The sequence below is a fragment of the Mytilus edulis genome, chromosome 5, assembly GCF_963676685.1.
Source record: "Mytilus edulis chromosome 5, xbMytEdul2.2, whole genome shotgun sequence".
Lineage (NCBI taxonomy): Eukaryota > Metazoa > Mollusca > Bivalvia > Mytilida > Mytilidae > Mytilus > Mytilus edulis.
This window is the reverse complement of record NC_092348.1, coordinates 2,922,392-2,936,740: the sequence shown is the minus strand read 5'-3', so window position 1 is coordinate 2,936,740 and position 14,349 is coordinate 2,922,392. Positions and strand designations below refer to the sequence as shown.

The following is a 14,349-nucleotide window of genomic DNA, read 5'->3' as shown; positions in this document are numbered from 1 at the left end:
AATTTCGTAGTCTTTCTTTATAATGACCAACTTATATACCGTTGGTTCGAGCATCTGAAATCAAAGTTTAAACGTATTCTATACTACTACAAATTATTACACCCAGCCTTCCATTGGTTAAAAATATTAGTGTCGAAATTTCTGTGGTTTCTTTGCTTAATACATTAGAGACAAGTATCTTGTTTTAGGGAGGGATAAATCCTACTATGAAGAGGACCACACTGATTCAAACAAAACAAAAAACCCTGAAGATGCTTGATTTCTTGATTGAAAACATATTTGTTACGTTTGAAGGACGGGTTTTTCAACAGACTGTCGGCATTCCAATGGGAACCAATTGTGCCCCTCTTCTTGTCAACTTGTTTCTTTAATATTATTAGGCTAACTTCATACAGGAACTTCTTAGTAAGAAAGATAAGAAGTTCGCAATATCCTTTAACTTTACTTTCCGCTATACAGATGATGTTCTCTCACTAAATAATTCAAAATTTTGTGACTATGTTGAACGCATCTATACCATCGAACTAGAGATAAAGGATACAACAGATAAAGTTAAGTATGTCTCATATCTTGACTTACATCTAGAAATTGACAATGAGGGTCGATTGAAAAGAAAACTTTACGACAAACGAGATGAGTTCAGCTTCCCATGGTTCAATAAACAGATTATTGGGTTTTATTTTCGAGTACACATTCAATCAAAGAGAAAGGGGAATTATCTAATATTATTCATGAAGGTTATAAAGGAGACGGTCTTAACAAAAACAAAAGGTCCATTAAAGTTTGAGATTTAGCTACATATTATTCTAAGCGAAACATTTCCGAACATTTAATGTAAGAATATTACATAAGTTTTTCGAAAAAAACTTATATCGCTGAATTACATTCTGATCAGCAGAAATGTATATTGCTAAATTACATAAATATATATCTCCGAATAAAATTCTAAATAATAAAAAAGTGTAGTTTAAACATATTTTATTTGCATAAGTAGCAAAAGGGATTTGACACAAGTTATAACAACATTAGAGACGTCCTCTCCCAATATAAATATAAACACAAAGTACATTAGATAATGGCGAAAAAAAGAAAAAAAAAAAACACATAGTAGTAATGCATGTAATACATACTTCAAACAAAAATTAGAAATAAAAAGAAAAAAAAAAATATAATAAGGAATAATAATGAAACAACTGGACTGGAGTAAAAGGTTGTAAAGGAGAAATTTAGAACGTTAATTGATTGTTTTAAATCTTTGTGTTATTCTGATATAAGATTGTACGGACTCAAAAATGTCTTTGTTTTGCTGAAAAGAAAGGTCACCGTCACCAGCTAACAGAAGCTCAATGGATATGGCATAACGTTCTAATTTAGAAAACAGTATTTCTCTTGCTTCGTTGTGAAAAGCGCACTCTAAAAAATAGTGTATACTATCCTCAACAGGGTGGCCACAGCTGCATGCCGGATTTGCTTTAATATTAACACGATGTAAATCTGAATTTAAAGAACTGCACATATTTCTCAAACGTGTATGAATGATATTAAGTTTTCTATCCCCACAACTAAAATAGGAAGGTGGCTGTATCAATTTGGACTTCATCTTTCGTTTAAAAATATTTATATTTTTGGACGTACGTATGTCGGGGGTAAGTCTATTCCATTCAATAGTAGTGGATGGGATAAAGGATTTTCTAGTTATGTCTAGTCTATAACCGGGTACTACATAATTATTACTGTTTCGCAAATCGTAGTTAGATACTTGACCAACAAGCGGGGGCATTAAATCACAGAGATAATCAGGGGCAGTCCCATTATGTAAAGAATAGAACATATTGAGCTTTCTGGATTTTCTTCTGTCCACAAGCAATTGCCAGCCAGTTTCAAAATATATAGCTTCCCGACTAGCAAACACGGGCAACCCAGTTACTAACCTCCCTGCTTCTAACTGAACATGTTCTAAATTGTCGGCTTCTTGTTGAGTACAACCATCCCATAACTCACATGCATATTCCATAACGGGTCTTATAAAAGTTAAATATATACGAGCAAGATAATTTCTATTCAATACATATTTCAATTTTTTAAGAACATTTAATCTTGTGCTTGCACACTTTAAAATATTTTCTATATGTGTATGGAATTTACCATTGGAATCAAAAGTAATCCCTAAGTGTTTATGACAGGAGACAAATTCTACTAATTGGTTTTGAAATTCTATTTCAATATCATCTGGGGAAGTATGGCAGGAGAATATCATAGCCTTTGTCTTATTAGGGTTAAAATTAATAAGCCAATCTTTAGACCATACTGAAATTTGTTCTAAATCGCTGTTTAAGACTTCCTTTATAGTGTAAGGGTTATTGCTGGAATAAGAAAGAGATGTATCATCAGCAAACAATCGAGTTAGACTTGTCAAATTATCAGCTATGTCATTTACATAAATAAGAAATAGTAGGGGACCTAATACGGAAAGTGTATCGGTGAATAACATTCTGAATAAATGAAATATATATCGCTGAATAACATTCTGAATAAAAGAAATATATATCGCAGAACAACATTCTGAATAATAGAAACGTATATCGCTGAATAACAGAATGCATATCACTGACTAATATTCTGAATAACATAAGTATATATCGCTGAATAACATTCTGAATAGCAAAAAGATTTATCGCCGAATAACATATTTTGAATAACAAAAATGTATATCGCTGAATAACATTCAGAATAACAAAAATGTATATCGCTGAATAACATTCGGAATAATAAAAATGTTTATTCCATATTGGTATTATTTTAGTAGGTTTCTCTATATGAATTGGATTTTGAATAAAAAAAGCATATTCACCTAAGAAAGTGTTATTCACCGCGCTAAACGTCCCGCGCTTTTACATGCAACGTTATGGTAAAATGTTTCATGTAAAAAATAATTGGTATATGTTTGTCATTAGATACATTTTTTTCTCTCGGACTATGGAATAAAACAATTACTGTCTTTTGTTTCGGTAAATATGGGGTTTTATTGACTTTTGAAAAACTGATATTCACTTCGGCCGTCGGCCTCAGTGAATATCAGTTTTTCAAAAGTCAATAAAACCGCATATTTACCTCATCAAAAGACAGTAATTGTATAGTATCGCTGAATAACATTCAGAATAACAGAAATATATATCACAGAATAACATTCTGAATAAGAGAAATGTGTATCGCTGAAAAACATTCTGCATAACATGAATGTATATATCTGAATAACATTCAAAATAACAGAAATATATATAGCCGAATAACATTCTAAATTACAAAATGTTTATCGTTGAATAACATTCGAATAACAAAAATATATATCGCCGAATAACATTCGGAATAACAGAAACGTGTATCGCAGAATAATCGGATGCATATCGCTGATTAACATTCATAAAAGCAGAAAGGTTTATCGCTGAATAAAATGTTCTGAATATAAAGAATGTATATCGCTGAATAACATTCTGAATAACATTCTGAATAACAGAAATATATGTCGCTGAATAACATTCTGATTGACAGAAATATATATCGCTAAATAACATTCTGAATAAGAGAAATGTATATCGCTAAAAAACATTCTGCATATAGATATAGGAAGATGCGGTATGAGTGCCAATGAAACAACTCTCCATCCAAATAACAATTTATAAAAGTAAACCATTATATAGGTGAAGGTACGACCTTCAGCACGGAGCCTTGCCTCACACCGAACAACAAACATTACTAGTGTAAAATCAATCAAACGGGAAAACCAACGGTCTAATCTATACAAAAAACGAGAAACGAGAAACACGAATAAATTACATTAAGAAACGACAACTACTGTATATCAGATCTTGACTTAGGACAGGTGCAAAAAATTTGCAGTAACATTCTGATTAACAGAAATATATTTTGCTGAATAACAGAAATGTGAATCGGTGAATAACAACCTGAATAACAGAAATATATATTGCTGAATAACATTCTGAATAACAGAAATGTATATCGCTGAATAACATTCTGATTAACAGAAATGTGAAGCGATGAATAACATTCTGAATAACAGAAATGTATATCGCTGAATAACATTCTGATTAAGAGAAATGTATATCGCTGCCTAACAATCTGAATAAAAGAAATGTATATCGCTAGCTGAATAACATATATATCGCTGAATAACTATCTGAATAACAGAAATATATATCGCTGAATAACTATCTGAATTACAGAAATATATATCGCTCAATTACATTCTGAATAATAAAAATGTATATCGCTGAATAACAATTTCAACTTGGTTTCATTTATTCCTGGAAATATGTCCCCGTCAGAGAAACAAACAGGGGAAGGGGGTCTCTTGTCAATGGGTTAAGTGCATTGAAAAGGAACACTCGGCATTCTAACAGGATAAAGCAATGCCTTGAAAGTTTTCAATTTTTTTCGAGAAGTACTTAAAAAGGTACAAAAATAAGAGCCACATTGCATTCGTTTTGAGAATAGGAAACATACCAGAGTCCCTTGTAAGGTCAAACTATGCAGCGTCATCATAGGTAAATAATAATTTCAAACGTGCTTAGAAAGGTACAGAAATAAGAGCCCCATTACATTCGTTATAAGTCCGACAGACGATTTAACACCTTACTAAATACCGGGATTCTCTTTGAACTTTATAATTATCTCCCATGTCAAAACATTATTATAGTCTTTGATCACCATTAAAATAATATTTATAAAAAATAAGTAAAAATTTCGGATTATTTACTATCGATATGTAAACTTCTAAATTACCCAATTGGATTAATGCATTTTTAAAAGGTCTAAATAATTGAGATTATTTGAGCAACAATTTGTATTTGATGCCTAAAACAACAAGCTTTTAGTGTGTTTACACGGTAGATAAAGATAGATATTTTCAAATAAAACCAATACATTGTCACAGCTAATGTATGTAATTATTTTGAAAAATAATATGATTTAAAATCATTTTACTTTAATGAGTACTGATCATTTTAAAGTATAATAATAAATATTGAAATTAAAAGTTATAGAAATATGTCATATATTTTTCAAATAAGACCTTAGATTTTGTTTTTGTTTGACACACGTACGTTCAATTGCACTGTATTTCTAGAAAACCTTTCCACATACCGTGAGTGACCATCATAAGCAATTAGATATTCGTGACAATAGTACGAATAAAGGTATGACAAATAATTGATAATTAAACTTGAATGTAAGACAGAAAACTTGACCACAAAAATACTAAGATTATATAGTGACTGACAAATCAAAAATCCTTAAACGACGTTAAAAATAATATCAAGTGGTCAGTTGATTGATTGATTGATTGATTGATTGATTTCAGAAGATAGTAAAAGTGTAAAATCTTTTAGCACGCACTGTCGAATAATGAAGACCGTTTTATTGACTTAAATAGTTATTTTACACGAAAACATAATACGATTGTCAAAACTAAAGTACCTCTGTAAAACAGTTACAGGTTATGACACTTTGTGACATAATTAATTGGATAAAAATCAAGATCAGAAAGAGGTTAAATTTTTCAGGTGCAAAAATCAAAGATAGAAATCTGACTCGCATATCATGTTCAGTGCATCGCGTCTATCTAAAACTTTAAAAAGTTGAAAAGAAACAGTGCTTTAATACTAATACATTTCAACACGGCACGGGTGTGAAAATGTTTGTCCGACCACAACATAGCTTTGATTATGTTAACTTTATTGACTTTTAATGGTGATATGCTACACTGTTTATTTAAATAAAAACATTCAAAAGAGACATGCAACAAAAAAATTACTAAGTATCAAAAACGTGCAGATTGACAACAAGTTTCTTTGTGTTTGTGTAGACGATTTAACTATAATTAGCGTGTAAAACGAAATTTGCAAAGTTAAGGCATTTGAAATAAAAAGATTTGGGTGAATGGAGATAGTTTTAATTCGGCCTAATATGAGTCATGTACTCTTACTTTTGTATACAAACAGATGGTGCTATGAAAACATTCGTAATGGATTTCTCACATATACACAGAAAATTTGTCGTTTGTTTTTGTGAGCTTTTTTTTTTTATACTTGACAGAAACTATTAATGTTCATTTTTATAATGATAAAATAACGCTTACACTTTACTAATTATTTGATATCAAAATATTGAATAACAAATGTATTTATGAACGTCATACAGCAATTAAAGTCTCTGACTTTCGTTGAATCTGTCTGTCTGTCCTTATGTCTGTTTTCTTATTTTATTTGCCTTCTGCTATTCCATTCATTGTAATTGTTCTGGACAATCTGGTTTTACTCTTGTAATTTTTTGGGGCCCTTTATAATATAGCTTATTGTTCGGTGTGAGCCAAGGTTCCGTTTTGCAGACAGTACTTCGACCTATAATGGGTTACTTTTATAAATTTTGACTTGGATGGAGAGTTGTCTCATTGGCACTCATATCACATCTTCTTATATCTATATTCTGGTACACTTATATGGAACCACAATGCGATGGTGAATTTGATTCTGCCAACTTGAAGTATAGACGAAGTATAGACTAGAGAAATCTCACCGTGTGTGATACATCTCCTGGCAATTTATTATTGCTGCGATGGAAATATTTACTTATTTTATTAAATAAAACAAACAATATTTTATTGGGCATTATATGTTGTTTAATCAGACAATCCTCCGCGCCAGATACCTCTTAAGATAAGGACAATAAACGCTTGTTCCATTAATTTCTGTTTTGCCTCCGGTTAACTTACAGAGCACCTATCTGTTATTTGCAGAAAAGATTCTCGATAAATGTTGAAATGGAGGTTGATTTTACAAGTATATAATGCAGCTTCAGTGTACAGACCATATCTTGCTGATAATGATGAGGTATTAGAGAATACAATTTCAGAAAACTTTGAGTCCTCATAGAATATGGGACATACCAGAATTATGATTACTTTAGGGAAGAAAATATCATGACCCTACAAAAGTTCCGATATAATGGGCACTATGCAGACACAGACAAATATACAAGCTCATGACCGAGCGATACATCAAACACTGGTGAAGCAATATTCCGAAATAGTTGATAATCTTCTGTCAAAGACAAAATATCTAAGGCCCAAACCGAAAGATAAGCAGATAATAGCATGCAACGTTCCAAAACAAACGGTCATCTTCAATCAAACATACAAGTCAATGAACGAAAGAGTGACGTAAAATGACAAGCAATATATCGAAATAAATTGTCAATCTTACACAAAAATACAAGGCCATAAATAAAAGATAGAACAGAAAATAACAAAACACTCGTTGATAGAAAATGGCCCATGTACGAGGATGCAGGACATTAAAGCAAGCGGTTTTGACATACTAGGGGATGTTTTGGCGCAGCAATTAAAGCCTATTTTAGCGCCGGATTAATCTATATAAATGTATTTTCGATAGCCAATTTTAGCGAAAAAATAATTTAATTGGTTGAATAATGCTAAAATCCACCAACAGTAATTAATGCTGTCTGAATTAAGATTCTATGTTTTCAACTACGCTTTGCGCAGAAGTTCCATGTAATCCAAAGCGGACAGATAATGGTTCAAAGTCGTTCCATCTTGTCACCAAGCCGTTTGTGTTTTTCTGTAGTACATTCATCAAATTTTAAACAACATCATAGATTAAAATAAGAAGTAAAAGTGATTATGCATCTTACTCTCGACAAGATAGAGAAAAGAAACAGATATGAACATTAGGGGATATTTCAAGAACCGACTTGTTACAACCGACGGTTAACTTTTTACACTTTTAATGGTGTATTTTATTTGAAATTATATTTTTATATTGTGCTGTTTTGGTCTTATTTAAATATATTATTCTATTATAAATTAATTTCTGACGCTAAAATGGGCATTGTTAATTTCATTTTTGGCTAAAATGGGTTTAAAATGTAGTTCTAAAATAGGTTATACTTTTGCGCTAAAGCGTCCGACTTATTTTGCTTTAAGGGAACGACCAACTAACCTTTTCGAGGAGGGTGTATGATTTTTTTTCCTAGAATAAAAAAAATGGATCCCCAATATGATTGAAAAATATTGTGAACAAGCCGATGACAAAAAAATTATTCAGAATCCAGATTTCCCCCATATGGGATTGTTAGTATTTACAGATGTTGAATAATGATACAGAACTGATTTATTTCCTTAGACGTATTAAAAATGTACTGAAAGTTGAAAGTGCATCTCAAATTCCGCATATTTGCATGAGAAATTTGAATAAACATGCACGCAACGAATTTTGACATATTTGGTGAATTAGGTTTTAGATATTTTATCAGATATGATCAAAATTTTGAAAATAATTCATATTTCAAATATGTTTTCTTTACATTACTTTAAGCTTGGAAATGCTATTATGGTAATTCTATTCTCAGTGATTTTTATGCATAAAATTAGAAAACTATATGTCCCTCGACTAAATTATACATTTATTAATTAAAAAAAAATGTCGTACAAGAAATTGTATTCAAAATATTGTAGCATATGACAGAAAGAGTAGTGTAATGATAAAATACAAAATAATATATCTGGAATTTAAGTTAGAACCTATCAATTATTGAAACCAAACTATAATTTTGAGCAATTGAAATAATACCATACACCAATGATGTATTTCAACGAGATTCACAATGGGAGCTCATAAAATAAAAATAAAAGAAAAAAGTAAGATGATGATGGATGGCTGTTTAAAGTGTCTCGTAAGTCTTTATAGGCTGTGTATTGATCCTTTTTTTATGATGTTGTTATGTATTTTAATGAAGACCAATATGTGACACTTTACTAAACTATTATTTATCTTATCTTTATATCTTATCTTTAAAGTCCGGCGGCAAATGAAATGCAAATAATCAGGGCGAGAACATGTTCTTGTATGAATAGTTACCCTGATTTTCGATAGACCGATTTCAAACGTGCTAGTTTATAAGGTAGACAATTCGCAGGAAGACATGTGACATTAATGTATAGGACACATTATTCTGACTCTGAGTAGACTAGTTTTAGCTTTTACTCCTTAATGCGAGATTAGCAGAAAAGCAGCAACTACTAAATTAAAAGTATTTCGTTTGACCTGGTCTGGATTTGAAACCGACGTTCTCTCGTACTCGAGGCCAACACGTTTAACACTGCAACACTCGTAATGTGCCTTTCGCAAATCAGGAGTCTGTGTTACAGAGGTTGTAATTTAATTGTTGTCGTATATCATTTTTGATTTTAGTTTTTTGTTTGTACATAAATTAGGCCATAAGTTTTCCCAAGTTGAAGTGTTAAACTACATTTCGGGGCAACATATAGCTTACCACAAACATGTTTAACCCCCGCCACGTTTTTAACTTGTCTGTCGCAAATCAGAAGCCTGTTTTTCAGAGGTTGTCGTTCGTTGATGTATATCATATTTGTTTCTAGTTTGTTATTTGTACATAAATCAGGCCATAAATCAGAAATCTCGTTTGAATTGTTTTACATTTCGGGGCCAAATATATAGCTCAGCTTACTGTGCAGTGAATTCTTGTTACTAAAGTGTGGGCTATTTAGTCTAAGGATAACATTTGTCTGACTGTTCAATGTTAATAGTAGCACTGTGTGCAAGTTTTCGTTGTGTATTTTAGTTTAATGACATATGGTCCAGATAGTGAAAAAAATCGAGATTTTCACCAGTAAAATTTATTTGGCTACAAAATATTTTGTGTCTGTACAAAATCATGTGGTCTATAAAGGTATTACTACAAGATATAAATAACAGGACTTGACTTCTAGTAAATGAACAAAACAGAACATCCAATATAGACTACCAAGGCCATATATACCCATGACCAAAGGGCTTGACCTGGGAAAGGTATACGTCGAAGAAGTTTCCGGATAATTTAATGTACTGTCCTAATGTTTTATAGGTTGAATGGTAGGGTATTTTCGGACAGCAATTACAGTACTGACTGTATATCATTATAGCGTTATATATTATGTGTATAAAGGTTGTTTAAAAAAATTGAATGAAAGAATCAACAAGATACCTTTACTATAATGGTGTTTTTTAATTATACAAGTATATTAAAAAGAAACTTTAACCTTATTGTCACACGGCTGTTTTAATAGATATAGGAAGATGTGGTGTGAGTGCCAATGAGACAACTCTCCATACAAATAACAATTTAAAAAGTAAACCATTATAGGTTAAAGTACGGCCTTCAACACGGAGCCTTGGCTCACACCGAACAACAAGCTATAAAGGGCCCCAAAATTAAGAGTGTAATTTTTAACCATTCAAACGGGAAAACCAACGGTCTCATCTATATAAACAAAACGAGAAACGAGAAACACGTATATATTACATAAACAAACGACAACTACTGTACATCAGATTCCTGACTTAGGACAGGTGCAAACATGTATGCATTACCATGAGTCTAACTTCTTAATTCAACTTATCAGTTTTTGTAAAATATATAAGTTGTCAAGATAACATCCAGTGGCATCGCTTATTTCCGTCAAATGATACTTTATCTTATATCTTCTCAGATGACTTATAAAGAGCACGACAAACACCTTGAAATGTATCGTAACCACCCTTCAGCATCTGTCAAACTGTCATATCTTAACCGATTTCGCAATTTTTTAAAATCTTATTTAGTATATGCTCTCCAACGTTTTGGATTCATGGCTTTCAAATAGCTGGCGTTGAGCGTTCCTGATGTTAATCAAGAATAGCGCTTCTAGCGCAAGGAATTTATAACGTGTTGCTTTCATTTTTTAACCCTTTTTATTTAAAACTAGCTATTACTGTGTGTTTTAGTCATTGTTCCGTTGGGTTGCTGTTTCGTCGAAGAATATTGACATCTTATTGTATTCAGTGATACTCAAGCAAAAATATTTAAAAATCCAAAACTAAAAACAAACTGTCAGAAGCTTGTGTAAGAGAAACGAACGGACCGAACGTTTCTCCAACACGGGCAAGATAAGTGTGAAAAACAGGAGACCAAAAGTACCAATGTGTTGTTTAACCTCTCGCGACGATATTCTTCATTTTTCATTATTTATTTCATTGACATTCAAACAGAAATCTGCCTTGAAAGATTAAGTCTTTAGTTTTCTATGTTGTGACTTGTGTAGAATTGTTTGTATTTTTTTTTCTTGTTTGTCCATGGCGATGTCAGTGTGAGTTTGAATGTCCCTTTGGTATCTTTCGCCTCTCTTTAAGTCCTTCGAAACCAAATACACCATAATACCTCAAAGGTCATTTTCAGTACAAAACAAATAGTTAAAATATTTACACAAGTAATCCACGATTCTTAAACGAATATTCTGTAAGGTGATAGATTTCCCCTATTCCAAAAAAATCTAAAATTCGAAATAGTGAAATTCGGGCTTTAAAACCTACTGATATTCTGAAATAAATCAAAAGAGTTCTAGGAAAATGTCTCAATTGCTCTTTTTTAATTTTCATTTCAAGTGTTATAATTACTGAATACCCAGAAGAAGGGCGAGACAAAAGTAAACTGGTTCCAATAATTGATGTCCAAAAATAGAAATCAGGATACCCGTGAAAAACTACTGACTGAACTCAAGAGTCATATATTTACTTTCTTAGTTATGCATGGCAATTGCTAAAATCTAATTGCATGCTTTTAATACCGATGCCAAAAGTCCCAACTTCATTAAAAATATTTAGTAGCATGAATTTCTATAAATCAAAATATGTCTTAATATTACTTCATTTATATTGCTACCCAAAATAAGAGTAAGAATAAGTCATAATATTTTTTGTGCTGAGTTACAAATTAGAGAATTATGTATCTTATTTATCTTATATAATATTTTGCAAGTTATAATATAATTGTTCGTATGTTTATATATAAGGAAAATTGTAATGAAAGCAATATAAATAATTCTTTTTTTTTTAATTTAAACATTGTTTTATGATAATAATTTTTGTTTCGTCTCAAGTAATACAGAACCAACAGATCTCTATTGGAAAAGTTTTAATAATTTATTATTTTTTGAAGCCATAACTTAATAACAAAATATTGGACTAATTTAGATGATGAATTTAACCGTCTACAAAATTAACAAGTTTCAGATAATTTTCATTTGCATAAAAAGCATTATAAAATAATTAAATTATGACATTATCTTCTATTTAGTCTTCAGAAAAGAAAACCTGCCAGAATTTATCAAACAGCACTCGTGTGCATAATAAGAAATTAACAAATTAAATAATAATTAAAAAAAAATAATACTTGACTAATACAAATAAAAAGAATTCTTTTTTTTGCAGTGCAAGAGGCTTCTTGAATAATTAAATATTCTTTGGCAGGTACACGAATAATACTTATTTGCATAATTAATTATTAATCATGATTTTTCAATTTTTCTTTGAATTTTACTATATTCTATTGTACCCAGATATTAGAAGAAACAATTTGTAAATATCAATAGTGAACACAAATTCTGACATTGTCCAGCGCTGTTAGCAGCAACAATCACCAAACATCAAATAAAGAAGGAACCAAAGATAGAAAGCCCATAAATAAAGATAAGAGTCATATAAAAATCATTTTCGTATCGAAAAAATATAAAAGAATCATTTAAAATATATTTTAATGTGTCTCTTAAATCTAAGAATTCAAAATTTTAACATCATAAATATATTGTATCATTAAAAATACATAAAAAGAGTTTAATACCTTAAAGCACTAAATATCACAGTTAAAGGCCATTAGCTACAATTAATGTCTGAATTTCTGCTGTGCTGAATTCCTTGTAGATCAGAAAACGGCGGTAAAGAGCCAGGGAAAACAAATTGTCCCAAACTCTGAGACCTCAAGATTAGTTCTTGTTGTGTCAATAACCCATGGCCTGGCAACAACGGGTGGCCACTAAATGGATGTTGTGGCATCCCAGGACGGACCATGTTGGAATTATAAAGTCCAGATGCTAGCGACAGTTGTAGAGTTGTTGGAGAATGTCCCTTCAAGTCAATAAGTTTTGGAGGAGGGCTTGGTATTCGGTCAAAAATGTCAAATTTCTTTTTCTTTGAGTTGTCATACTGTTCACTTTCTGATCGCTTGCGTTTTGTTGCCTCCGTCTCTAATCTATCATCTGTTCCTATGATACTGTCAATAGTGAATAATCTTTTTCTCACTTCTGGAACGGGTGGATTTTCAAAACGCACTAATTGATGATTTTCGTCGCCCGAATTATCATTGTTTTCGTCATCAGAACAAACATTTATTCCACTATCTTCTTCATTATCAGAATTTTCTTCCTCAGAATTTCCATTTTCAAAGTCTGTGGCATCTTCACCAGATTTAATAGACGGTTTAACTCGCCTCTTTCGTCGCCTGTAATTGCCATTTTCAAACATTTCATCACATTTTGTATCTAATGTCCAATAATTGCCTTTTCCTGGTTTTCCTTTCTCTCGTGGAACTTTCATGAAACAGTCGTTAAGACTTAGGTTGTGGCGAATAGAGTTTTGCCATCCTTGTTTATTGTCATGATAGTATGGAAATCGTTCCATAATAAATTGATATATTCCATTCAGAGTCACTTTTTTGTCTGGTGCATTCTTGATTGCCATGGCGATAAGGGCAATATACGAATACGGCGGTTTTTGTGGCTGTTCCCGTCGCTGCATTTCTTCTATCATCCTTAGAGCATAAGCTCTGTTAAAGTCCATGGAGGGTACCAGCATCTGAGAAGGATAAGGATATGGAGATGAAGCTGCTCCAATAGCGGCATTATACTGTCCGTACAAGACTCCAAGCATCGGATTCATGGAACCACATGGCGGACGGAAATGTACAAGTTCGTTCGGTGAATTCATCATGAATATGCGTGAAGAATCACAACTTGAAATACTTCGAAAAGTCTTTAAGCATCCACTGAATGTCCAAAGACAATTGAGATTCTACAGTAATGTCTGTCGGCGTCAATCACCACTTGAAGACTGGTCTGCTCGTCCAGAAACCAGTGGTATTATATAAGTATATATTACAAGTTAAAATGTCTTATTGTTTTTGTATGGTTCGTTGATGATTAAATAAATGACGGCGTGAATAAACATTTATTGAGTGGCTTTTTTGTCCGGAAGGTGCGAGGGGCTGTCACTCTCGTGGTAATCTCTGTTAGTGATAACTTTATCGACCAATCAAATCGCAGGAGAAAGTCTACGTTATTTACAAAACGACTTCTAACTATGTTTTTGCCCACCCATGTGAGTTACTCTTTGTTTATTTTGAAATTTTAAAACGAATGTATGGCCACCCCCCAGAATAAACAAAACT

The 14,349-nt window shown here is 31.8% G+C and overlaps 1 protein-coding gene across 1 annotated transcript; it reads right to left on the bottom strand.

The window, feature by feature from the left end:
* Positions 1 to 12,644: 12,644 nt before the first annotated feature.
* LOC139522762 (forkhead box C1-A-like) lies at positions 12,645 to 14,106 on the bottom strand. The gene has a single exon (XM_071316263.1). It carries the CDS (start codon positions 13,890 to 13,892, stop codon positions 12,780 to 12,782), a length of 1,113 nt encoding a protein of 370 aa, XP_071172364.1. The 5' UTR covers positions 13,893 to 14,106; the 3' UTR covers positions 12,645 to 12,779.
* Positions 14,107 to 14,349: the final 243 nt, after the last annotated feature.